The sequence below is a fragment of the Medicago sativa genome, chromosome 4 (assembly GCF_051527215.1).
Source record: "Medicago sativa cultivar Bolivia chromosome 4, Bolivia_mono, whole genome shotgun sequence".
In the NCBI taxonomy this organism is placed as follows: Eukaryota; Viridiplantae; Streptophyta; class Magnoliopsida; order Fabales; family Fabaceae; genus Medicago; species Medicago sativa.
In genome coordinates this window covers 24,322,211-24,349,467 of record NC_140752.1, presented here as the reverse complement: position 1 = coordinate 24,349,467, position 27,257 = coordinate 24,322,211, and the positions used below count along the sequence as shown (strand labels likewise).

Genomic DNA, 27,257 nt, shown 5'->3' with positions numbered 1-27,257 from the left:
TTTCCTTATTTAATGCTTTACAATATTAAAATCTAACGTATTTTAATGATTATTTTAGTTATTACTTTTTTAACGGTGTTTGTTAGAATACGTGACATTTCTTTTTACTTAGAATGTTTCATGTTTAATATTAATTTTTTTTTACTTATTGTTTTTTTTTCCACTTTATTAATTGTTTATGATACATTTTTTTTAGTTATGATTTTTTTTTTTTACTTTTCAACTTTTTTTATTTTTTTGTTGTATTTCAGATGCAAATGGACCATAAGATGACCATTGTCTCGCACAGGAAGAAACTGAAGCTTGCAAACTTGATGCTTCCATTGCTGGTAGAAGATAATGGGTTGTTCTGGGAGCCTGTGAATCGTTCCGGTCTTACCCCTTCCATACATCTCTCATGGGCTAGTTTGTGCCTTGACTGAGAGATAGCATGAGGAGACCAGCAACTTCCATCTGCCTGTGGGGGAGATGACCGTCACATAGATGATGTGGCCTGTCTTCTAGGCATCCCCATCGATGGAAGGCTCATTCAGATGAATGAGTTATCTCATTCAGATGGATGAGTTATTGTTTACGGTGGAGGATGCAGTGGAGCAGGTAAATAAACATTGTGGTGCTCATGTCAGTTACACATCCTTGAAACAATGTTATGAGGAGCTGTTGAATAGATGTAACCAGTTGGTGGAGGAATTATCAGAGGAGGAGAAGGCAGAGCAGATGTTGTTATGCCTGCCTGTGTTATTGTTTTTTTGTTGCTCTTGCTTAGCTACACCCTTTTTGCCGGCAAGAACAGTAAAATCGTTAATCTGCTGTGGCTGCTTGCGCTTTATGATTTGGAGGAGTTAGACGAGTGGTTATGGGGCGGGATGAGACTTGCTTTTCTATATGAGCACCTTTCTCTTACGTCTGACCCATCTGTGGGAGTCGTTGGTGGTTACATGAGCTTGCTAGTGGTAATATATTTTTTAATGAATCGTAAATATATAGTTGTTTGTATGATAGTTGTGTGCTGATGTAAATTTGTCTCTTTGTGTTTGTAGGAATGAGTTTTGGCTCACTTCAGACAACTAGTTCCGAGGATGACTTATGAAGATTATGAGCGTGAGGACCCTTTTATAGGTAGATAGAAACCTCTGAGGGGATTTTTTGATGCTGGACATTTCAGACTCGGGATTAATTCGTTGGAGCATTCTCATGTCATCTGGAGGTTGTACGAGGGACGACGAGACATCACGCCTTTTTAGACATATGCTGGTACTCCGAATGGATTATGGCTAACAAAGAGAGGATGGTGTGTCACTTGCCCGAGCTGGTTCTGAAGCAGTACGACTATGTTCAGACCGTTCCCTAACCACCCACGACGATTGAGGAACTTGAGCCAGCAAAGGTGGTTACGACCTTCTTAGAGTTTGCTCTCCATGTAGCAGAGGGGTCGGCCAGTCCTGGAGGGCGAGGAGTGGATGCATTTTAAGGGGTCTACCGTGTATCTCATCCTCATTTGATTGGCCTGTTCCCGTTCCTGAGTACGCAGTTCCCAGACCTGTCTACGAGGAGGTTCTTGTTGAGCAACAATGGGCTAGACACCCTCTCGAACCATTCCAGATCATCGGCAACATCAGAGCAAAAGTGGAGGATGCAATGGGGATTTATGATGTGACTTCACATCCACCTTTTTTTCCAGCATTTTGGAGGGCATCCGGTCCGATTATACCGTGTTTGATGAGGTGCCGGCTCTACGGAGGAGGAGTAGGAGTCCATCGGGCTAGTGGTAGGGTCTTTTTTATGACTTTTGCATATTTGTAGTTTTTAATAACATTTTTGGGAGTTTTTGATGTAATATATATCTACACTTGCACTATTGCATTTTTATGACATTTTGCGTTATTTTATTCCTTTATTCTTCGTATTTTGATTATAAGTGAATACTTGATTGAATGAATGCTTGAATGAATGATGAAAAAATGGATGCAATTGACTGAATGAATGTATGTATGAATGAAGGAATGAATGAAATCATGGAATTATTGCTTCTGCCTATTTTGTTTTTTTTTTTCATAGACTTAGTGTGAGTTAACTCACGCAAAAAATTACACTAGCATGACTTAACTCACACATCGTGAGTTAAGTCACCCAAAATTAACAGTAATGTAAGTTAACTCACACAGGGGTATTATTGTCTTTTCAGTTGAGAATGAGTAAAATGTGTTTAGTAGAGAGCGGAATTCACAAAGTTAAGGACCAATGAGGTGTGAAGCCCAATATTATCTATTGATGACTATATAAAGGGAAAATTGCTCTTTTCCCATAACATTTTGCTCATTCCCATAAAAAAAATCGAAAATACCCCCACGTGACTTAAGTCACGCATGCATTAAACGTAACGTGACTTAAGTCACGCTGAATAACAGCCTGTGTGAGTTAAGTCATGCTGAAACTTAGCGTGAGTTAACTCACGATGCATGTCTTTTTAAAGACCAGACAACAACTCATTTTCTCATTTCCTCTTTCACATCCAAAATCTCCAAAACTCTCTCAAATCAACCAAATCCCTAATTTCTTCAAGTTCAAATCAAACGACACTCCAATAACAAGTAAGTTTTCATAATCAAACACCATTAACATTGTATGTTTATATGTTAGATTTTTCATCTTAAATTAGAAATTGTTTAGTTTAATGGTTTGTTTAAATTTTGATTTTTTGGCAAGAAATGATACAATGTTTACATGTAAATGACTTATATTGCTTAATTGTTTAGATGTTTGCATGTTTATGTTGTAGTTTTGAGTTTTAAGGTTTATGTATAATTTTTGCTCAAAGTGTTTGATGAGATATTTGAATGAGTTTTTCATTGATTTTTTAATTTCTTATGGTGTAGATCTGAAACAATGGCCAATTTGTACAACACTCAAGTACGCTTCAACGATGGAAATCCTCATTTGTTCAAGGTTCGGTACAATGTCACGTTAAAGATATGAAGGATCAACTGAATGAAATCAACCAAGAAATCAACCCCAGAGACAAAAGGAGGGTGGAATACGTTTGGTATGAACGTTTATCGTTCAACGAGGGGAGAATAACGTTCAGTCGGCTAGAATCGTTCGACGAGGGGAGAATAACGTTCAGTCGGCTAGAATAATGAATGACGACGACGTGAGGAACATGTTCTCGATTTTTTTGTCAGCACATCATGTTCTCGTGGATCGATATGTATGTTACGTTGCTGAGATCGTCTGAAGATATTTTCAAGAGTTTGATTCAACTAGAAGATTATGTTTAGGTAGCATCATATTATGTAGTGTCTTTATTTTGTTGGAATTTAAGTTTAATTCTTGTTAGTTTGCTGAAGTTGTTGGTATTAAAATGTCTTATACTTAGCGTAAAGATTTACATGATTCTTTGAAAAGTCAAAGAATGAAGAGAACACAACATGTATTTTACCGAATAAACTATATATGTTTTTACATTGAATTCCTTTGTATAGGATGAGTGTGACGTAAGGAAATGCAGCTCTAAGATGTTTTGTGCTTGATCATGCTCGTCCGTCAATTGAAACTTGTCAATTTGTAGTGCAGTAGGATTAAGTTCAAAAAATAAAATGTAAATTAAAAAAAGTAATAAATACATCTATCTAAAAATTGGTATATAATTTTTTTTTTTTTTTAAATGTAAATTAAAGTCATTAAACTTTGGTTTTGTGAAGAAGAACATTAGGAGAGGAGGAGCATAATTCCAATCACGAACAGGCTGTAATGATGAGTTTGCTTCTCTCACTTTACTGTCGTTCCGACCGGTGACTCTTGTCGGACCTTCTTTATTCCTTTCTCTCTCTCTCTCTCTCTAGATCTACTCTCAAGACGGGTACGATTCTTTACGATTTTCGCCCATTTCATGATTTCTGTTTATTGTTTGTTTTTACTTCATTTTCTTGCTCCTTAATTTCATTATTCAACTGGGTCACTTTCTAATATACATACAATTAGGTTTTGTTTTGTCAATCATTCATTGTTCTAGCTACTAAACATGGAAATTTCAATTGGGGGGGTTTGATTTAATTTAACAATTATACAGATTTATGCATTATATTTTCTATAGATGCCATTCAAATTAGGATTTTTTTTAGCATTGTTGTCAAATAGCAGTATTATGGCGCTTTTTAGATTAGTAGAATTTGAAGAAATTACTATTTTATGATATTTGTGATTACTGATTAGCAATGGGATGTTTGCTTAGTGTTGATTTGGCTGTTTCTGCCAGCTTCACAGGCTGAGATTAAAAGTTGTAGTCATTGATGGCGCTTTCAGTTCCTCGGGCTATGTCGAAAGGCGTAGTGATGACAGTGCCGGCTCTGGTTCTCACTGTTTCAGTGGCTGCTGTTTTTCTGTTTTTCCTTTTGTCGTCTCTCTCTTCGTGCTCATGCCCTTCACAACCTTCATCCACCCCTGCCAACAAAGTTAGGAACATTGATGTTGGTTCGTCTGAGTCTGGCAGAGGTAACGGTTTTTTAGCAACAAGGAAAGAGGATGTTGATTGGGTGAAAAGTCAAATACAAGCAAATGGACTTCATATGCAAGAAAATGTGCTCCGCAAGGGTATTAACCCTCGCACTAGGGCTCAACAACTTGAGGATCTTAGACAGTAAGACCCGTCTTCTCAATTTATTTTATCCATGTGTGTGTGTGGATACAATATATTTCTGTTTTGTTATACCACATTTTAATGTTATTTGCTTGATTAGAGGCTTTACTCTTTAGAATTAGATTTACTGAAAATCTTGCCATTTGTAGATAGCAATTGGAAGTTTTTTTGGTAGAGATAGAACGTGGAGTGAGGTGGGAGAATTGGTTCCGATAACCAATGTAGGAAAATAAATTAGCATGCTGAATAGTAGATTAGCAGGGTAGCAATGAAATAGTGCAGGGGTCTGCTTTTATTGGTTTCTCTAGTATTTTTTAGGGGATTACATCTCTAGTATTGTTTAAATGATTCTATGCTTTAGACTAAAGTTTATTCGCTTTATGTCCATCTTGTCTTCACATTCTTTGAATTGGGATGTTTCTCAATTTTTAATTTACAATTTGTAGTATAGATGCTTCCCTCTCTCTGACCTTGCTTTACAGCCTGTACAAATGATAACTGATTTCAGCTGCGAACAAGCACATGGGTTTTCAAAGTCAAACACCATATATAGCATACTGTGCAAAAGAATGCTTTTATAATATTCTTATAACAGGATTAAATTAAGGTACTAAAGAATGTTTTGGTCTTGGCCTTAGACTATGATGTATTCATAACTACAGAACTCTTGTTTACGTACTGTCCATATTTGTCTGTCTCTCCATAAGATTCCGAAGAAAAGATCTGATTGTTTTGGTAGCCACACCAGAGATTTTTATGGTTATGGGATTTGGCTCCTCTAAATTGAGAGGTCACACTTCAGAGGATAAGTAGAGTTGATTGAAAAATCGAAGTGTTGAGATTGTGGTAAAATATTAATTGAAAAATCAAGTATTGAGATTGTGAAAAAAATATGTACACATGTATTAATAACTATGAAGCTGTTAAAATTTTAACCATTTATTCATCATCATTGGTTATAATTCAATGCTTTATCCTCTAAGTTTAAATTCACACTCAAGTCAAGCTCATAGTTATGTAGAAATGGTTGAAATTTCTAATTTCATTTTGTTTGATCATGACTATATGACTTCCCTATTGGGTTTCCTGATTATATTCTCTTCCTCCAAGTGCAGATTTAAGGGCATATCACACTATGAGGGACCTGAGTCAAATAACCACACTGCCTTTCCATGCCCTGGAGAACTTCTAGTTGAAGAGCACCATAGTAACTACGGTGAACCTTGGGCAGGTGGAAGGGATGTGTATGAGTTTCTTGCTCAAGCGATTCTGCTCAGACCCGACTCACAGGTGCTCGAGATAGGGTGTGGCACGCTTCGAGTTGGTTTGCATTTCATTCGATATCTAAACCCTGAACACTTTCATTGTCTTGAAAGAGATGAGCTCTCTCTGATGGCTGCATTTAGGTACGAGCTTCCAGCACAAGGCCTCTTACATAAACGACCTCTGATCGTTAAGGGTGAGGACATGGATTTCAGTAAGTTCGGTTCTGGTGTAACTTATGATTTGATTTACGCTAGTGCGGTATTTCTTCATATGCCTGATAAACTCGTATGGATTGGACTGGAAAGATTAGCATCCAAATTGAAACCTTATGATGGACGAATCTATGTATCACATAATATAAAGTTCTGTTCAAGGTTGGGAGGAGAGGAATGCACAAAGAAGCTTACGAGTTTAGGACTCGAGTATCTCGGGAAGCATACACATGATAGCATTCTGTTTAATCACTATGAGATATGGTTTGAATTTAGACGGTCAAAGATTTAAGTTCGGATTGATTCTTCGAAAAAAAGCTTGAGAAATAGCTTTGAATGACCTCAAGCCACTAAATTGATTTGCTCGTTGCAACAAGTCTTCAGCAACTTAGTGATATTCTTGCTTCCGTCCTGAGATTTTTTCTACTCGGGGGTTTTCATCGACTTGTGGTGGAAAAGCGAGACAGGTCATTTGTAATTTTGATTGAGGACTTGACAAAGGCTAGAAGATCTGTATTATATTTTGGGATTCTATTCCAAAAGGGTTAGCTTAATATTTACATATTATTGTCTCTATGTAGATTATGATCTGATTAGCTGCATTTGGCAGTCATGTTTTCATACAACTGATTGCTGTTTTGACAATTATCACGTTGGATGCCATCGAACATCTGTGATGGCGTGATACCTTTAACTATTCATATTTTTTTAGAATGTTTATTATATATGGTTTCAAGTTGATGTTCATGACAGAAAACAGAGCTAATGAATGGTTTGGTTGTTGAAGCTGGTATGAGATAGATTGATTATCCATGTTGAAGTGGTCTAATTAGATGTGTTGTTTTTATCTGTCAATGGTAGTGGCCAGGTGGGTCTTATAATTTCATTCATTTGTTTTTCATATAGAAAGTTAATCTATATTATTTATGGTCAAAGTTACAGGATAAATGGTAACATAGTCACAAATTTGAAAGATAGTCATGAATATAGCCACCTCTACTAAGGTGTGAGTACATTGACTCTCTTTCTAGTAAACTCTACCGAATAGTCGAGTAAAAAGAAGTTGAGTAAAAGAAGATAAAAGACTATTATAAATCGAAATAAAAGTTTTATATTCAGTTTGATTCTCCTAATTTTTTTGTTTAGGTTGTTCAGTTTGAATCAACTTCAAAGATCATCGTCGTTAAAGCGAATTCGATTGCGAAACTGAAGACTTGCTCTTCATATACTTGAAATCTTAGAGTACCAATTGATTAATTTCTTAAGTAAACTACTACCAACATTTCTTTGGAATGTGATTTTCTGTAGTTTTTGTTTCCTACTCTGTTTGTAACCTGCTTTTTCCCACCAAACAAAACCAACTAACCTACATTTGCAGTTTCAGTTTTAGTTCCTGAGTTTTTGTTCGTTTTAAATGTATGAAATATTGCTTTTAGTCCTTGTTATGTTTGTATTTTTATAAGCCAAAAATATATATAATAATAGAATAAGAGGATGGAACGTTTAGAAGCATAAGGTGTGCTGAAAATATTGCACCAGAAACAAGATGCAAAACAGAAAAGAAAGGTATAAACAAATATACTAGCAAACTTATAAGAGTTATCTCAGCCAATGATATGGCAATAAATTTCCAATACATAGATTAGCCCTTCTAAATATGTAATGGTAAAAGAATCTGAGTATATGATACAGCCTTGATACAATTTAGTGAGATTTTCCAAACCAAACAGTCAAGGTACATAAAACTTCTCTGCAACTATGATTTGAGCTTCTTTACCAATTTAAATACAAACCATAATGTAATGAGACTTTGGAGAATCAACCAGCATCTCCTTGGTTTGAGACACTATCTGGATTGTCTTATTTGAAGTTATTTACTTGACATAAACAATTGCGAGACTCTTTGAAAGAGCTTATGAAAATAACTTACGACATGTCCATAAATTCTCCAAAATAGGATATAAAAACATCTTATTATCTTAATCTGACTTTATTTTACTTTTCGTTTTGGAAATAGTTTATACATAAACACTTTATAGGTGTTTATAGGCTTATAAAATGAATGTTTAATTAAAATGTTTATGCAAGCAAGACCTAAGTACATATCATATAATATTTGTTCATGTATGAATTATGTTGATATTGATTTTATCCCCTTAATTACACATCGATTAGATTAGAAAGGAAAAAGATCTCTCCTCCGATACTTCAGCTCTGTGGAAGTCTCACCTCGTATTATTTTTTACAGTTTCATCTTTGCATTTTTTTAACTACACTTTTGATCTATTTACTTTGAGGATTTTTCATTCTTTTGATTCTCAAAAGGGACAAAAAGTGCCCAAAGTCCTCCTAGTTTGAGGACCAAAAAAGTGCGGTGTTTAACTTACGAAAATATGAAACCAAAAAAATTATGAAAATAGTAAGTAAGGAGATCAAATTTGTGAAAAATAAAATGGAAGAATCAAAATTATGATTTGGTAAAATAAAGTGACCAAAATTTTGTTTCAGATTCATGTAAAAAAAATGCATTTAAATCAAAAGGATGTTGGTTTTACGTGATCGAGATTGATTGATTGAGCTTGAACAACGTTCGTCGAGATGAGTGTTGGGGGGTGGAACCTGCAAAAACTCCAACACTCACGTCAATGAGAGAGTAAAGAGTGAGAGATATCAAGTGAAAAAGATTGTGTACCTTGCATTGTGGTGAATGGTGGTTCTTATAGGCTCCACAAAGGAGCCGATGGAGAGTGATAGAGTGGCCGTTGCGAACGACGTTTCATCAATGGTCAGATCAAACACTTGTTATGAGACTTTACTAGCCATTGACCCGTTACGAATCTGAAAGAATTTGTGGAAATGAGATTGAAGTCGAATGTAGGGCGCTGCAATCCCATTAACAAGGGGTTTATTATGCGACACATGTGAAATTAGCCGAATGGAGGTTTAATCACTGTAGGCCACGTCGTTTGGTTAATAGACAATAGCCAGACTACAAATACTTTGTTCATACATTGTAATCAACAAATCCAATCAATCAAACAAGCTTATATTGCAATATTTATCTCTTTATCTTTTTTATTTATTTATGCATTTTTTAGTGTAGCTAATCACAAAAACAATCCTATCTAACGCTCTACTAGATAAGTTAGAGGACCCAAAGCTAAGGGACATAGCTTCCCCCTTAGCGTCAATTGCTTGAAGCAAATGGAACCACAATTGAGGAAACTCAGTCACACTGAACTAATTTCAACTGCCATCAACAAATGTATTGTGGTATATGTTTAAATACTTTCATGTAAGAGTAGATTGAATAAAAAATTTGAGTATAAAAACCAATTATAAACTCTTGCGTAAAAGAAAATTAAAATTAATCATGGAGTCAAAATCAATTCTACTATAAAAAAAAAAATCAAACATGTCAAAAGCAATCTATACCTTTAAAGTCAATTTTGACTCTCCTCCAAAAATTGAACAAAATATATATAGGCTACGTAGTTTTTTTTGAATTTTAGGGCAAAACTACGTTTTTTTTTTTTTTTTTACAAACAACTAATGAATTTGTTTTAATAAACATTTTATAAGCTTGGTAAATACAACATAAATAGTCCCTCCAATCTTTTTTATAAAAAGAAAAAGAAATTCATGTTTTAAGTTTATCGAATAACTTATTAAATAAAGTAATTTAAAGAATAAAAAACAAAGTTTTTGGTGAAAAAATAAAAAAGAATAGAAAACTAAATTTTTGTAAAAAAATAAAAAAGAAAGTTATGAAAGGGCAAATGGTGACACACCCCAACCCACATTGCCACAACAACAGCATCGACATTCAAGTTGAACATAACACACACACACACACTCTCCTGAAACCTATGACTATGTTTTTCTTCGGAAATGATAATAAGCTTCCAACTCAAACAAGGTTTTGTTGAAACAACAAGTACAAGAACAACCCCTTCTCACTCCAACTTCACTCTAATACAAAGTAAGTTTATTTTCTTCTATCTTCACTTTTCAAAGTCTTTAACTTTTTTTGTTTCAGAAACACCCCTTTTCTGTTTTCATCTTGTTTCATAGATTTCTGTTTCATTTCGTTTTAAATTTCAGTTTTTTATCATCTGAGTATTTTTATATTGTTATTTTTATTGATAATTGACAAAACCCATATTGGTTTTTTATGTTTTGTTTATTTAGTTTTATCATAGGTGTACTATGAATATAACAATGACCAAAAGTTTACATTGAAATCATATGTCATAATAATCTATCAATGAGGATGACACATTTAAAGGATTTGTTTGGTTGAAATTGAGTTAGTTATGTTATGTTATGTTTGTTGTTTCTGTCATGAAGATACAATTACAAATGTGTGTTCCACTCAGCTAATTTTCAAACGATATCGTCAATTACGGAATTAAAAGGTGAGGGTTGTGTTAGGCAGTCGAAACTTTGTCTAATCTCTATGACATGAATAGGCTTAGGTGGTTTCGGCATGTAGAGAGAAGACATGTGGATTCTGTAATAAGGAAAGTAGAACTTATGGAGAGAAGACCTAGAAAAACTATAAGAGAAACTATTAAGAAAGATCTAGATGTTAATGAGTTGGAAAGAAATATTGTATTTGATAGAACATTATGGCGTCTTTTGATTCATGTAGTCGACCCGACTTAGTGGGATAAGACTTAGTTGTTGTTCTTGTCAATTGTGGAAAATAACGGTTTGTGTGGATTCCACTATGCTACAGTCCTACATCGCCTCTCTGTACCAAATAGCGTACAGAGGAACAGCAACAATTTGTTCAAATTATCGTATACTATAGTGGTGGTGCAATGCGGAGCATCTGCTACTGATGGTAGTTGAGTCTAACAGATGGGGCTATAGTCTCCACAACGTGATGAACCATAGTAGTTAATAGCGGATAGCGGCGCGTAGCGGCCGACCCCAAAAATGCTATAGCGGGATAGCGCATAGCGCTATGACCGCTATTTCATAGAGAGCAGAATAGAGTTTTATATGAACAAAACTGAGGATTGTTTGTACAAACTACGAACAGAAAAGAGAGAGCAGAATGGAGTTTGGAATCAATAATAACAAAGAAAACTAGAACAAAAAAGTAACAGGACAACAGAGTTTGAGATTGTTAAACAAAAAAATAATAGGATAACAGAGCAAACGCGACAAAGTAGAGGAAGATTTACAGCAGAGGTGAAGAAGTTTCACAGAACAGCAGAAGAGAAGATGCGTTTTGCAGAAAAACGCCGTTTTGCGTAAGAATGAAAGAAGGAAGAGAGAAGCTGAACTTTTTAGGGTTTGATGAAAATGTCAAAAACACCCTTGTTTTTTTTTTAAAAAAACCAAGGACAATTTTGTATTTTCTCTTAAAATGAAATAGCGGTTCTAAACAGCAAAACCGCTACGAAGCGTTGCGCCGCTATCTCACACCGCAACGCTATGGCTTGCTCCAGCACCGCACCGCAACGCGCGGCCGCTATAGCGCTGCTATTGGCCGCTATTGACTACTATGTGATGAACTATGTTCGAACTTTGAACCCATATAGAAGAGACACCGATTTAGTGTCATATAACTCCTTCACCGAGATTGCCTCCAACGGGAGTAGAAGAGACACTGATTTAGTGTCCTATAACTCCTTCAACAAGATTGCCTCCAACGGGAGGAGACATGTGGATTCACCTAAAATATAAAGTTTCAGCCATATAAGGGAGTTTTTTCATAGAACATTTTTCAAAACAATATTTCTTTGTAAATAATCAGTAATAAACATTCAGAAATACCAAACAGGTGGATCCCTAACATAATTTGTGAAGCCCTGCATAGTTTTTGTGTCTATTTCTCCATGCAACTTTTTTAAGTTAGAAACTCACATGAATGGTAATTCCTAGTTTTATAATGGTTCCTTAATTGTATACCATATAATGATATTTCATTTAGAGCATTTTAATTATTCAAGGTTCCACGTGCCGTCGTTCTTTGCATCAAGGAGTATTTTGCCTATTGATGTTTCTTACATTATGCATCTTCTGCAGGAGTGAGGACTCTGCATGCTGTTTCCGAGTTCCAGCTAAATGATGTTATCCAATTGTATGACAAGTTCCAAAGTTATATCTCTTGATTATATTAGTTCGAGAGTTTCTGAAGTTGGTCTTGCTGCATTCTTTTACAAAACTGCATTTGGCCAGAAGCTATCTCCATGTTTCTCCTTTCATTTTGCTCAGCCTTGTTTAATGGTCGGTTTCAAGTAAGTCAGTTGCAGTTTCTGCTTATGATAATCTAATCTTCATAAGACCTAAGACATGTAATGACATAGATTTAAGTATTTATTGCATAGTTAGAAGTTCTGTAGCAAATCAGCCCATATACGGAACTTGAGATGTAGGTTGTGTGATATATCATTATTAGTTTAAACTTGTCTTCATTGTTAGATAGTTCTATACTTGTGTTTTATTGGCTAGGTGTAATTAAGTAATTAAATTGATAACAAAGGGTTATGTTTAGGTCTTTAAGCACCAAAACAGATGATCATAAGACCATTGTTGTCAAATACCAGCTATGGTGCCCCTATAGGATAACAAAATTTGAACAAATAACTATTATTCTACGACACACTATTAGTACGAAGTGTGATCAAATAGCGGCTACAGAAGCAATATAGCACCGTAGTGTCGCAGAATGTGAAAAAATCCGCGATTGACAACACCCGATAAGAGTATCTTTAAAATGCTGGAAGTTTTTTTCGCATGATGGATGTAGTATGTTTGATTACTAAAATCTGGATATATTCAATTTGATGTAAAAATTATAAACAATGTCACGTTTGTGTTTTTTCAAAAGATTTTATTCTTAAAGGATAAGTTTAGGTTAGCATTGTTATATGATTCAGAAAGGTTGATATTTTACAGTTATATTTAGGGATATAAATATGAACATGTTCATGTGTTTTTCACCTGTATGCATGCTGTTTGAAATACTCATCGAGTGTTCTCAAATAGCCGCGATATTATCACTATAGCATAGCAGATTTTGCTGATTCTGCTATAAAAACTGCGACACTGTCTTTATTTTGCTACTAGGGCTACAGCGACCGCTATTCCAATTTCTGCTACCAAATGTAGCAACAATAATGGAAAAAAATAGATTTTTAGGATTTTTTTATTAATATTGATGAGTTTGCTTATGCCATCCGTTATTGATAACATTGTTCTCAACACTCTGTGCGTGAATATCATAAGTCAATTATATGAATAAAATCATATATTTTTAAGTTTGAAAGTCCTTTTATTCCACTTCAGGAGGATGACTTGGTCAGTGAGAAGCAGCGTAAACGACAGCAGTTTCAGTCCTTCAAACGGAACTAACGGAAGGACACGTATAATTAGAGTGATTCGAGAGTTTCAAACCACGTTAGGTTCTAAAATTGAGAAGGTAAAGAAAAATCTTCCAATGAAGCTTCTTTTCTTCTTGGTTGGATTTTATTGTGCAACTGCCTTTTCCACCGTTATTGGACAAACTGGTGATTGGGATATTCTATCTGCTGCCTTAGCTGTTGTTGTTGTGGAAGGCATTGGTGCTCTCATGTACAGTGCTTCTCTTCCTCTATTTACCAAAAGCCTAATATCAGTGTTTAATTATTGGAAAGCTGGCCTTACATTGGGACTTTTCTTGGATTCATTCAAATATTAATTTGATTTTATATTGGATATGCAATGATACCCTCCATGAAAATCAGAATTTCTCACTGCTTTTTCATGAGTTGGCGTTTTTTACGCAGTCTACTCAGTGATTTTTCATCACAATGCGAGGACATGCGAGTTGTTTGAAGGTTAATCATTTGTAATCTATGTAGCACCAACTCGTCAGATTGAAGGTGTATCCGGTGTCTGACACCATGATGACACTAACACATGTAGTTACATTGAATTATACTATTTTCTCAATTTACTACCGGTGTCGTCTCTGTGTCAATGCTTCATAGTCTGTTATTGTATTTACGATCAGCTTAACAACGGCTTTGAATGGGGAACATCAAAGGACATTGGGCACATTCAACAACATAGTTTAAATTGTTCAAGTAAATCTCCATTGAGTTCTGTTCAGTTTGAGAAATCATCTCCCTCATCCCAAGTTCCATATTTCATATACGTCTTGGCATCGGATCCTTGCTGGCAAGATCCTTTCCTTGTCGTTCAATATGCAGTGGCGTTTTGACAAATTGGAGCAGGAAGATGTTCACGTTTATGTTGTGTTGCTTGTATATATGTTGGTATTTGTTAAACTCGAGCTGTTGTTCTACTTGTGGCCTAATTCGATACAAATTGTGCAATTCAGCTCAAATACAACTTCAGAGAAGTGATTGTGGATGATCTTTATTGCAAGAAGTACAAGATTTTTAACAATAAATCAGGTGCATGTCTTCCAGGTTCCATCAACAACAACATATAGTGTCATTTGTTGATTCATTTATTTGTTTTTTCATATCAGTACAAGGCTTGTGAATCTTCTGAAAAGCTGTTCATTATGTTTATATATACTGTGAGTAATCAAGGAAAAGAATTTGCATTTTTATGTAAACTTACCATTTTTATGTGTACATTTGACAATTTCAGCTAAACTTGATGGCCAAGTTATATACATTTAAATTTAATCACAATTGCAAATTTACTAAAACTTGAATGTCAAGATTTCTGTGACCTTACTCCCCTTCATCATTCCCTCGGGAAAAAGAGTAATATCAGCAAATTATTTTGAAATGAGACAACAGTAATGCTAGATGTTATGTGGAATCGGATACACAGCAGTAATTGCATTTTTGACCGCCTAATCTTACTGATATAGTAAAGTTGTAATCTAAGTTGTCTGATATCAAATTATTGATTATGTGATGGAGTTACAATAGTAAATTTGGATCATGTTATGTTAAGCAATCAGCACTTGAAACATTTGATTATTTGTGCTAATTATATCTTAAATCTTCCCAGTAAAGGCATTGTAAATTGAAATACACAAATTTTTCAAAACTAATTGTTACACAACAAATAAATGTCTTGCAGAACTTTACAACAATTGCATTTGTACTAATATAGATTCAACTTTTTAATATATAAATGTTGTGAAGATTTTTGCATATATCGAATCAGACAACTAAATTTTGAAATTGATTATGGACTGTTGGCGTGGGAAATGTACCATGACTTCCAGTTCCACTCCCTCTAATCGGTTGGATCAATCTGGGGATATAGATTATTGACTATTGGCCTGGAAAATGCACCATGCTGTCCATTCATTTTGGTCCGTCGGAGCAATCTGACGCTCTAGAAGGAGTAATAGACCCTATCTTGAAATCTCCTTGTGTGAGTACATTTGGCTGTCTCTGTTGGAATCTAGTAAAGATTTGTGTAAAATTACCTGAACTATTGCTTCCTATTCTTTTGGTTTATTTGAAAAGATTTGCGATGACTATTGAAAGCTGTATATGCGCAATTTGTCATGTTTGATATTTGAAGTTCTATCTATGACCTGGTTAATTGGTTATGTGTACTTGATCAAAAAAAAAAAAAAAAATTGGTTATGTGTAATCTGAGTTATGGAATATTATGAGCTATCCTAAGTTAATTTGTGTATGGTATTATTGAACTTAGTAGTACATAATTAAAATAGTTGATATAATTTATCAAATTTTAATCCTGTCTATTTATCAAGCTATGATCCTCTTGTGTGCCATACAAACCACCAGATTATCAAACTGATTTTGTAAAGCGGACGAAATCGGACCTTGTGATGGCATTTGTGGTTTAGTTTTTGTCGAGGTGTTAGACCCGCACCCGACTGAATGTCCAAGTAACACTTATTTTGGTATAGATGAAATAGTAACAATAATATTTATAATTAGCGTACGAGGAATTAACGGGTCTCAAATTAGTCCTTCCATTAACACGATTGGAGCTATCACAATAACCCTTTGATTAGCAAAACTCATTCTCATCTCATTTGTCCTTCTTTTGAATTTGAATAGGCACATGACTCATGACATTGGAGGCTTGTTTGTGAGTATGTGCATTCTATTTTTGAACTGTTTTTCTCATACTTTCCCTTACGTCTCATTTCGCACCCAAGAAAATCATGCCTATCACATGTCTTCTGCTCGCAAACAAACAAACACTCATAAACAAACTCATTTTTTGTTCTCAGTACACAGTTAGTTGGCATGTTCTTCATAAAAGTGTGGCATAAAGTCTAGAATTCTACTGATATAAAAATAGGAGAGGCAAGGAAGGGTAGAGAAGAAGAGTAGCAAAAAGAATTACACTTGTTCCTCTCATACACCACATCAATTAAAAAAAAATCCACCACTTAAACTGCCGATCCTCCTCGTTTAGCCGCGCACGGCCACCGTCAAAGATCCAGCGATCTCCACATCAATGGTCTTTCTTTTTCCTTCGTTCTCTTCGTTTGCTTTCACTACATAGGGTTTTATTTCTTATCTTATCTTTTCGGTAAAATTACACAATTCATCTTTTAACTTGATTGCAGATAATACTTACGTACTTTATTTTATTTTATTTTTTCGATTAAATCCTTATGTTATGAAATGTCAACATCATTATCCATTTTTATTAAAAAAAAACTAAAAAAAACTTAAATCAGCATAGTTGTAAACAAACTCAATTCTTCATCATATAAACTTAGAATCTTAAATTTCATTGAAAAAATCCTTTAAAAAAGGAATACAATATAGACATTTTATATCATAAATGATTAAATCAGGAAAAAATTATAAAGGAGGAAAAATCTTATTTTTATTTTGAACATTAAAGTTAGTTGGTACATTTTTGATACCCTATTTTTATTTTTTTGAAGTTTTTGTATCTCTATTTTAAAATTCACCTTAACAATTTTTTATTCATATTTTTCTAACTTTTGATCATTACTCTAATTTGGAGTCAACTTTGATCGCAGATCAAAATTATTAATGACATGACAGATTACATGTGGACAAATCACTAATTCAATATGCCCACATGTTCTCTCCACGTCGTTAATAACTTGAACTCGTCATCAAAGTTAACCTTAACAAGGACCGAAGATAAAAAAAATTAGAAAATTTGGGATGAGAGATTGAAAAGATAAATTTTAAAATAAAAAACTTCATAAAAATGAAAATAGTGTAGAAAAATGCATTCGAGCTATTAGTTTTTTTTTTCTTCTTTTTTTCAGAGCGTAACGTTGTGTTCTGCAAAGAGTGGCTTGTATTGTATAGGCGTTTGTTTTAGAGATTCACAGATTATTCCTAGCAATAACTTATCGAGAATAAATTAGTGGCAAGTTTATTCCTGAAAATTTTGAAAATAAGTGTTTGGTTTGTATTCTAAATCCCTGAGAATTTTGTTTAAAAATTCACAAAAACAGCTAATTAGTGTTTATTTTGGAATATATATTCCTATAAAAACATGTTACAGTTACAAAAATACCCCTACCTTATTTCCAAATTATTTTGATTTTTTTTTTCCATTATAACTTGAAGCATTTGGGATGCACCATAAAAATGATTTTTTTTTTCATATAGTTGATTGATAGAATAGAAAAAATATTGTTGAAAAGTTGAATAGACATAAAAGAAATATTAAACGGATTGAATAGACCATAACTATGCCTTGATGTAGATCCTTAAAAAAAAAAAAAATCTTGCTGAAAAGTATGTGAACAATTCAACACGTTCAGTAAATGGAGAAGGTAATTGGCGGTTGAAAAACATGAAGGTAGGGGACATAGTGGGGTTTTCGCGTAGCTAGGGAATTAAATGCCACTCCCGGGAATAAAACATTCCAACCTAATCATACATATCAATTTTATTTTGTTATGCTCACTACAAAACAAACACAATCAAAATCTCATTTTCTCTTCTTAGTTCTCACCTAATCTCTGCCTCTCCTCTACTAATATGTGAGAAGTATGATTCTTCATTTACACAACCCTCATTTAATTTTGGCATTCTCTTTATCAAAATGTGGTCTATATAACCTTGAATTCTTTTTTTTTTTTTGGTACCAGTATAACCTTGAATTCTACTACTATACAAACAAGGTATAGAGGAGAAGAACATGGCCGGCCCTAGGGCATAGGCCGCGCGTGCGACGGCCTAGGGCTCTTGCCTGTAGGGGCCCAAATTTTTCTTAAGGTGGGGGGTGTATATAGAAATATTTGGATTTTAGGGTGAATATATAGCAAAATTATTTGAAAAGGCCCAAACGTCAAAATTGTGAAATTGTGCAAAATTATTTGAAAATATATCCGCTCTTATGATCTAGCATTAGAGTTGAAATTGTGAAATGTGTTAAAATGGTCTAACGTCAAAATCTTTACAGAAATGAATTCAATTTTTTAGATTTGCATGTTAAACTGTGCACTCGAACTATTGTCTCTTGGCACAATTTCTTTAAAAGTACTACATTTGTGAACATAAATATTCACAATATACGAAAGGCCTTTAACTGTTTAAACATATATAAGATATTTTAGTCTGACATAATTAGTGACTTTAATAATACTAAGCTTCCCAAAGGAATTAACCGCAAGCGGACATGTCATATCTATTGAAAATCAATATTGAAAAACTCTTAGAAGTTGAGAAAGCAATTAAAGCTTAGAATCTTATCAACATTGTCAACTATTTATTTCATTGTTGAATTAACTTTGATACAAAAGTGTGCGTGATCTTCGCGCGGGGCATTTTCCCTTGCTAAGCCGTGTGTGTCGCTTGTCCTTGATCCCTTCACTCACGTCTTTTTTGGTACATTGTTTTTCTTTTTTTTCTTAGTTGATAACCACTCCGTGTTTTCTACCATGTTTCTCAATTAACTTCTTCTGTTTGATTTTACTGATTTTTCTTCCTTTTCTTCCATTTTGGTTGGATATGCTCATGATTTATTGTGATTAATAGTACTTTTGTGTTAGAAATTTGTGCATCGTTTTTCTTAACTTTGTACAAATTAGTTTTTTACTCTTCATCATGTTTTATGTAGAATGTTATTTTTTTTCTTTCAATTCTAATGATTTAAACGTGAAGGAATTTTTGGTTACGTCAAGTGGAAAGATGGAAGTTATATGAAGACAATTGAGAATTTGATTTAGTTAGAAAATTAACGCATATTGAGACACCATAATGTTTGTTTCGATACCCAAGAATCTAATGCCTTGCATTCCCATTCATGTAAAATAAATAAAATACTCGAAAAATAAACCATTCTTCAATCAAATGAGCATTATCTTTGGTTTACTTGTTAGCAATGCAAACTATCTTTGGTTGCTTGTGCTGTGTTGTTATCTTGTTGAACATTTTTTCTTTATTGTTGATGCCAATTGTATGGTAAAGGATTTCCTTTGGTGAAACACATTTGTCAAATACAATTAACATATTGACATGCATACTCTACATAGTACAATGCAATATGGGCAAGGTTTCCTTTATAAACTTGAAAGAATTATATGCACCAGATATACCACAACACACTTCGAGTTAGTTAATTACGAAAGCACAAAATTATTAAAGTCACTTTTTGCTTCATTTAAAATACATTATATCTGCCTTAGTGGTGAAGTGACTTTCGAAACATGTTGAGATTTTTGTTCATAGATGTAGTTTTCTGAGAGATAATGTATTAAGGTAGAATAATTCAAGTACATACAATGACATGATTAATTAAAAAATTGATTTAACTTTTTACGAAGATTTTGAAGTTTTAACCATTTGTACGCACCTTACAATTTATGCTCTTATGATCTAGCGTTAAAGTAGAAATTGTAAAGTGTGTGAAAATGGTCTAACATCAAAGTCTTCAAAGAAATAAATTCAAATTTTTTTTGGGCATGTCAGTTTGAGCACTTGAACTCTTGTCTCTTAGCACAATTTCTTTCATAGTGCCACATTTGTCAACATAAATTTTCACAATGTACCAAAGCCTATTAACCATTAAAACATATATAAGATAGTTTTGTTCGACATAATTCGTGACTTTAATGATACTAAGCTTTCCATAGGAATTAACCGCAAGCAGACATGTCATACCTACTAAAAATCAAAATTGAGAAATTCTAACTCTTTGAAGTTGAGAAAGCAAACAAAGCTTAGAATTTTATCCACATTGTCAACTATGTATTTCATTGTTGAATTATCTTTGATACAAAAGTGTGTGTACTCTTCGCGCGGACGTGCATTTACCCTGGCTACACCGTGTGCGTTGCTTGTCCTTGATCCATTCACTCACGTCTTTTTAGGTACATTGTTTTTATATTTTTCCTTAGTTGACAACCACTCCATATTTTCTACCATGTTTCTCATTTAACTTATTCTGCTTGATGTTACTGATTTTTCTTCCTTTTCTTCCATTTTGGTTGGATATGCTCATGATTTATTGTGATTATTGGTACTTTTGTGTTAGAAATTTGTGCATTGTTTTTCTTAACTTCGTACAAATTGGTTTTTTAATCTTCATCGTGTTTTAATGCATATCGAGACACCATAATGTTTCTTTCGATACCCAAGAATCTAATGCAATGCATTGTCTTCCCATTCATGTAAAACAAATAAAATACTAAAAAAATAAACCATTCTTCGATCAAATGACCATTATCTTTGGTTTACTTGTTAGCCATGCAAACTATCTTTTTTTATTGTTGATACAAATTGAATGGTAAAGGTTTTCCTTTGGTGAAACACATTTGTCAAATACAATTAACATTGACATGCATAGTCTACATAGTGCAGAGCAATATGGGCAAGGTTTCCTTTATAAACTTGAAAGAGCTGGAACTTCACATTATTGATTATTTGCACCAGATATACCATAACACGCTTGGAGTTACTCCCTCCGGTCCTTATTATAAGAAACAAAACCAAAAAACATCAAAACCAATGTAATTATTGATTAGTATAACTTTTTAAATATTTTTACAAATATACCCTCGTAAAAAATTGTGAAACATTAAATACACCCACTAATATTAAAAAGAGAATCATTAAATGAGGGTAGAAAAGTCTTTTAAACAATAACTACACCTTAAAAGTTGTGACATTTTCTTATAAATAGGACCAAAAAAATTTTTGAAAATTTTCTTATAATAAGGACCGGAGGGAGTATATAAATAGGGGAATATATCCCAAGTATTACACCAAAAAGAAAATAAAAATACACCAAAACACCCATTATAAAATCAACAACAATCGATTTTCCAACACCACCAACAGGGATCAAAAAAGCAGCCGACGAAGGTAAGATGCTTCAAACGATCAAATTCGACCACCACTCAACATCTAATAAGTTGGAGGAGACATCAACAAGCTTAAAGAAAACTGCATCAAAGAAAATAGCTCCCGATCTCGAATCAAAAGCGATCGGCCCGCCAGACTCCCGACACAAATACATAAGGCACCCCTCAACTCACGACCCACCTGGCCAGACACCTAAACCTGTCCAAACTCAGCCCACCAAAATCCCGATGCCAAATTCAAAGACGGAGAAAAGGTGGAACAGCAGCACAAAATGAACCAGCTCGAACCAAAGCAAACCAAAAGAAGCCACTAACTCAAGCACAAAATTATTTGATTTATTTTGAATTGAAGTACTGTTTAAATCCATTTCAATCTTTGTGTCTTTTAAATATGCAAAGTTAGAACGTTATCTTCAAACCGAAAATCCTTCAAATAAAATTGAAGCTTCTCAACTGGTCGTAACGTTATCTTTTAAGTAGATTATTAAGTTTTATATTAAACCGAAAATTTATCTAAAGTTTATTGGTATCGTCAAACTCAACTTCACGTGCTTAATTTATTTTCTGCAGACAGTGTACTAAACATGTCTATATTATAAGTAAACTATATATTGTATGCAACTATATATATAGATAATTGACTTATTTCAGCTTCTATTTGACCTCAATGCTATCTGCTATTTCACATAACAAACTTTTAGCGCTCCTATATGTTCTGCCATCATCTATTTATAACATTGCTCTCAACACTCTATGCGTGAATATCATAAGTCAATTTTATGTATAGAATTATGTATTGCAAGTTTGAACATGTCTTGGGATAACAAGTCCTTTTATTCCACTTTAGGAGGATGACTTGGTCAGTGAGAAGCAGCATAAACGACAGTAGTTTCAGTCCTTCAAACGGAACTAACGGAAGGACACGTATAATTAGAGTGATTCGAGAGTTTCAGACCACGTTAGGTTCTAAAATTGAGAAGGTAAAGAAAAATCTTCCAATGAAGCTTCTTTTCTTCTTGGTTGGATTTTATTGTGCAACTGCCTTTTCCACTGTTATTGGACAAACTGGTGATTGGGATATTCTATCTGCTGCCTTAGCTGTTGTTGTTGTGGAAGGCATTGGTGATCTCATGTACAGTGCTTCTCTTCCTTTATTTACCAAAAGCCTAATATCAGTGTTTAATTATTGGAAAGCTGGCCTTACATTGGGACTTTTCTTGGATTCATTCAAATATTAATTTGATTTTATATTGGATAAAGCAATATCTTCCATGAAAATCAGAATTTCTCAGTGGTTTTGCATTGCTTGGCATTTTTAATGTAATCGTCTCCTAGTCATTGCATTGAAGAACATTGGCATTTTTTTTTATGCATTTGACTTGGTGGTTTTCATCATAAGCTAGGACACTCATGTGGTGTAAGGTTAATCATCTGTTGAAGGCGCGTCCAGTCTCTAACATCGACAAGACACTGTTGTTACATTTACATTCAATTATACTATTTCCTTACATTTTTACCAGTGTCTGTGTCGTTGCTTCATAGTCTGCAGCTGTGTTTATGATCGGCTTAGCAATGGCTTTGAATGGGGAACATTAAAGGACATTTACACAAACAACAATATACTTTAAATTTTTCTAGTAAATCTACGTTGAGTTCTGTTCAGTTTGAGATATCATCTCCTCATTCCCAAGTTCCACCCTTTCATATTTGTCTTGGCATCTGATCCTTGCTGGCGAGATCCTTTCCTTGGTGTTGAATATGCAGTGGCGTTTTGACAAATTGGATAGCATGAAGATGTTCACGTTTATGTTGTGTTGCTTGCATAGATGATGGTATTTGTTAAACTCGAGATTCTGTTCTACTTGTGACCTAGTTCGATACAAATTGTGCAATTCAGCTCAAATACAGTTTCAGAGAAGAAGTGACTGTGGATGATCTTTATTGCAAGAAGTACAAGATTTTTTTACATATAGTGGCATTTGTTGATTCATTTATTTGTTTTTTCATATCAGTACAAGGCTTGTGAATCTTCTGAAAAACTGTTCATTATGTCTATATATATATATACTGTGAGTAATCAAGGAAAAGAATTTGCATTTTTATGTAAACTTACCATTTTTACCTGTACATTTGTCAATATCAGCTAAGCTTGATGGCCAAGTTATATACATTTAATCACAATTGCAAATTCACTAAAACTTGAATCTCAAGATATTGTAAAGGTGTAATATCAAATTATTGATTATGTGATGGAGTTACAATAGTAAATTTGGATCATGTTATGTTAAGCAATCAGCACTTGAAATATTTGATTATTTGTGCTAATTATATCTTAAATATTCCCAGTAAAGGCATTGTTAATTGAAATACACAAATTTTTCAAAACTAATTGTTACACAACAAATAAATGTCTTGCAGAACTTTACAACAATTGCATTTGTACTAATATAGATTCAGCTTTTGAATATATAAATGTTGTGAAGATTTTTGCATATATCGAATCAGACAACTAAATTTCGAAATGGATTATGGACTGTTGGCGTGGGAAATGTACCATGCCTTCCAGTTCCACTCCCTCTAATCGGTTGGATCAATCTGGTGATATAGATTATTGACTATTGGCCTGGAAAATGCACCATGCTGTCCATTCATTTTGGTCTGTCGGAGCAATCTGACGCTCTAGAAGGAGTAATACACCCTATCTTGAAATCTCTTTGTGTGAGTACATTTGGCTGTCTCTGTTGGAATCTAGAAAAGATTTGTCTAAAATTACTTGAACTATTGCTTCCTATTCCTTTGGTTTATTTGAACAGATTGCTATGACTATTGAAAGCTGTATATGCGCAATTTGTCATGTTTGATCTCTGACCTGGTTAATTGGTTATGTGTAATCTGAGTTATGGAATATCATGAGCTATCCTAAGTTAATTTGTGTATGGTATTATTGAGCTTAGTAGTACATAGTAATAATTAAGATAGTTGATATAATTTATCAAATTTTAATCCCGTCTATTTATCAAGCTATGTTCATGTTGTGTGCCATACAAACCACCAGATTATCAAACTGATTTTGTAAAGCGGACGAAATCGGACCTTGTGATAGCATCTGCAGTTTAGTTTAGGTTGAGGTTTTGGACCCGCACCCGACTAAATGTCCAAGTAACACTTATTTTGAAATAGATGAAATAATAATAATATTTATACTTAGCGACCAAGGAATTAAAAGGTCTCAAATTAGTCCTTTCATTGACACGTGTCCATTGTGGATTGGAGCTATCATAATAAACTTTTGATTACCAAAATTCATTCTCATCTCATTTGTCCTTCTTTTAAATTTGAATAGGCAATTAGGCATATGACTCGTGACATTGGATGCTTGTTAGTTAGTATGTATGTACATTCTATTTTTGAATTGTTTTTCTCATACTTTCCCTCAAGTCTCACTTATTACCCAAGAAAATCATCCCTATCACATGTGTTCTGCTCACAACCAAACAAACACTTCATAAAAAAACACATTTTTTGGTTCTCAGTACACAGTTAGTTGGCATTTTCTTCATACAAAGTGTGGCATAAACTCTAGACTTCTACTGATATATAAAAATAGGAGAGGCAAGGAAGGGTAGAGAAGAAGAGTAACAAATTGAATAACACTTGTTCCTCTCAAACACCACATCAATAAAAAAAAAAAAAAACTCTACCACTTAAACTGCCAATCCTCCTTGATTAGCTGCGCACCACCACAGTCAAATATCCAACGATCTTCACGTCCACTGTCTTTCTTTTTCCTTTGTTTTCTTACGTTTCCTTTCTCCACATTTTGAGTTTTATTTCTTACCTTGTCCTTTTGGCAAATTACACAATTCGTTGTTTAACTTAATGGCATATCACACTTACGTCCTTTATTTTTTTATTTTATTTTTGGGTTAATTATGTTTCTAGTCCCTATAAAATAGCGATCTTGTAAGTTTAGTCCCTACTTAATTTTAATAGCATTTTTAGTCCCTATAAAAAAAATTTACTTATAATTTTAGTCCCTGCTAAAACAAAGTTTGATTAATTATCCTTAAACTCTTAAATTTTTGAACGATTTTTTTGAGACAAGATTAGAACACTATGAAAGGTTCGTTTACTAAAATTTAGAATTTTCTGACATGAAATGAATTAAATATGAATTTTTTAAAACGACAAAAGTTAAAGATAAAAAGTAATAAAATCTGGATGTAGAAATCAAATTTTAAGATAATTTTTTGCGGACGAACTTTTAGTAATGTTCTAAACATGTCTGCAAAAAATTGTTCAAAAATTTAAGAGTTTAAGCATAAATTTAACAAATTTGAATTGAGTAGGGACTAATACTCAGTGCAGAAAAACAAAATTAGGGACTAAAAATGCTATTAAAATTAAGTAGGGACTAAACTTACAAGGTCGCTATTTTATAGGGACTAGAAACATAATTAACCCTTTATTTTTTATTCAATCTTTATGTTATAAAATGTAAACATCGTTATCCTTTTTTTATAAAAAACTAAAAAGTATCGTTAGATGAATGTTGACATAACAATTTTAGAGTTTTTATTAACAAATAATAATAATTGATAACATATAAATAAAAGTATCGTAAAATTGGAAGAAAAAAGGTTACCATAAAATACAATATGTTTTTATATAAAGTCAAAAATGGTTTTTTTTTATAATGTTTTTTTTAGTGGTGGTCGGGGTTTGAACCCTCCATACCAACTCTATTATTCATATTTTTCTTATTTTAATAACATATAGCTAATTTATTGATAATTTAAATAATAATATTATAAAAGTGATTAAATGTTTCAACAAAGGATAGAAATGAAAGGAAAAAAAATCGAGTAATACCCCAACTTCGTCCTTGAATTTTCGAAAATCAGCCAAATTCGTCCCTAAATTTTGCAAAATATCTATTTAGTCCTTGAATTTTGCAGACGTCCATCAAAATGGTCCCTCCGTCCATAAGCTCTGCTAGTGATGATGACATGTCCTCTTGCATGTTGTGCTGTCATGTACACGTGTCAACAAGGCAGCCACGTGTACAAGGACCAATTTGATGGAAATGGTAAAAATTGCAGTTTTAACTTTTTAGTTGTCATTTTTTCTGTGTTTCCAATTATACCCCTCAAAATAAAGATCGATTTGATACTTATTGTGATAATTTAAGGACTGGTTTGATGGATAGTGTTATAATTTAAGGTATGATTTGATTGATTTTATTCTAGGGAATTAGTACAAGGACCAGTGATTTCAAATGACAAACATAAACAAACACCAGTGAGGGGTCCTGCTCTACAAAATCCAACTGCTCATAGAGTTATTAGAGTTCCATGTCCAAGTTACGGGCCATCCGTTTCTACTCTACTCAACCCCAATACATGTAGTTTATCCCAATTCCAGGATTTCCAAAGCAGTGATGCTTGTTTAAATTATGCTTTTGAACTTGTTTAAATTATGTTTTTTGGCTATGTAATGACTTATGAACATCAAAAGTAAGACTTGATGTCTATGTAATGTTCTTTGAACTTCACTAAGAATTTGATATCTATAACCTAATGTGCATTTCTTTGCTTTAAGACTTTCATTTTTTTTTATCGTGTATTGAAAATTTGAAAGGGTATTCGCTTACATTCTTCCTCCATTTTTGATGCACTATACTACTTGTTCTTTGTGTACGTTGATGTCTAATTTAAGATATAATTCATTACGAGTCATTAGGCGGTTGATTTATTTTGATGTTTGTAATAAGGGAAATGCTTAATGATACGGAAACGAAATTTTACGAATGGTGATATCCAGTCGCCAATTTAAAATTTATTGTAGCACACACCTACGCGTCTAC

At 33.6% G+C, this 27,257-nt stretch overlaps 2 protein-coding genes and 1 long non-coding RNA gene across 5 annotated transcripts; all 3 read left to right on the top strand.

Annotated features, from left to right (window-relative positions):
* The first annotated feature begins 3,724 nt into the window (after positions 1-3,724).
* Positions 3,725-6,871, top strand: LOC146927167 (S-adenosyl-L-methionine-dependent methyltransferases superfamily protein). 2 transcript variants are annotated; one of them, XM_085700518.1, is made up of 3 exons: positions 3,725-3,859; positions 4,256-4,636; positions 5,752-6,871. In XM_085700518.1, exons 2-3 carry the CDS (start codon positions 4,290-4,292, stop codon positions 6,404-6,406), a joined length of 1,002 nt encoding a protein of 333 aa, XP_085556644.1. In that variant the 5' UTR covers positions 3,725-3,859; positions 4,256-4,289; the 3' UTR covers positions 6,407-6,871. The 2 variants fall into 2 exon arrangements, with proteins under 2 accessions (XP_085556644.1, XP_085556645.1); XM_085700519.1 differs by having other exon boundaries at positions 4,232-4,636.
* A 3,046-nt stretch (positions 6,872-9,917) lies between these two features.
* LOC146927166 (YCF20-like protein (DUF565)) lies at positions 9,918-23,698 on the top strand. Of its 2 annotated transcripts, none has more exons than XM_085700517.1 (3): positions 9,918-10,096; positions 12,157-12,368; positions 22,239-23,698. In XM_085700517.1, the coding sequence occupies exons 2-3, from the start codon at positions 12,196-12,198 to the stop codon at positions 22,627-22,629; spliced, it is 564 nt and encodes a 187-aa protein (XP_085556643.1). In that variant the 5' UTR covers positions 9,918-10,096; positions 12,157-12,195; the 3' UTR covers positions 22,630-23,698. The 2 variants fall into 2 exon arrangements, with proteins under 2 accessions (XP_085556643.1, XP_085556642.1); XM_085700516.1 differs by lacking the exon at positions 22,239-23,698 and adding an exon at positions 13,420-14,777.
* A 2,245-nt stretch (positions 23,699-25,943) lies between these two features.
* On the top strand, positions 25,944-26,966 carry LOC146927165 (uncharacterized). The gene is made up of 2 exons (XR_015008182.1): positions 25,944-26,480; positions 26,641-26,966. It is a non-coding gene; the product is annotated as an uncharacterized LOC146927165 (long non-coding RNA).
* Positions 26,967-27,257: the final 291 nt, after the last annotated feature.

Coding starts and splice junctions, on each gene's coding strand:
- LOC146927167 (XM_085700518.1), top strand. CDS start 4,290: ATGGCGCTTTCAGTTCCTCGGGCTATGTCGAAAGGCGTAGTGATGACA. Junction 4,637..5,751: donor CAACTTGAGGATCTTAGACA/GTAAGACCCGTC, acceptor CTCCAAGTGCAG/ATTTAAGGGCATATCACACT.
- LOC146927166 (XM_085700517.1), top strand. CDS start 12,196: ATGATGTTATCCAATTGTATGACAAGTTCCAAAGTTATATCTCTTGAT. Junction 12,369..22,238: donor TGTTTAATGGTCGGTTTCAA/GTAAGTCAGTTG, acceptor ATTCCACTTTAG/GAGGATGACTTGGTCAGTGA.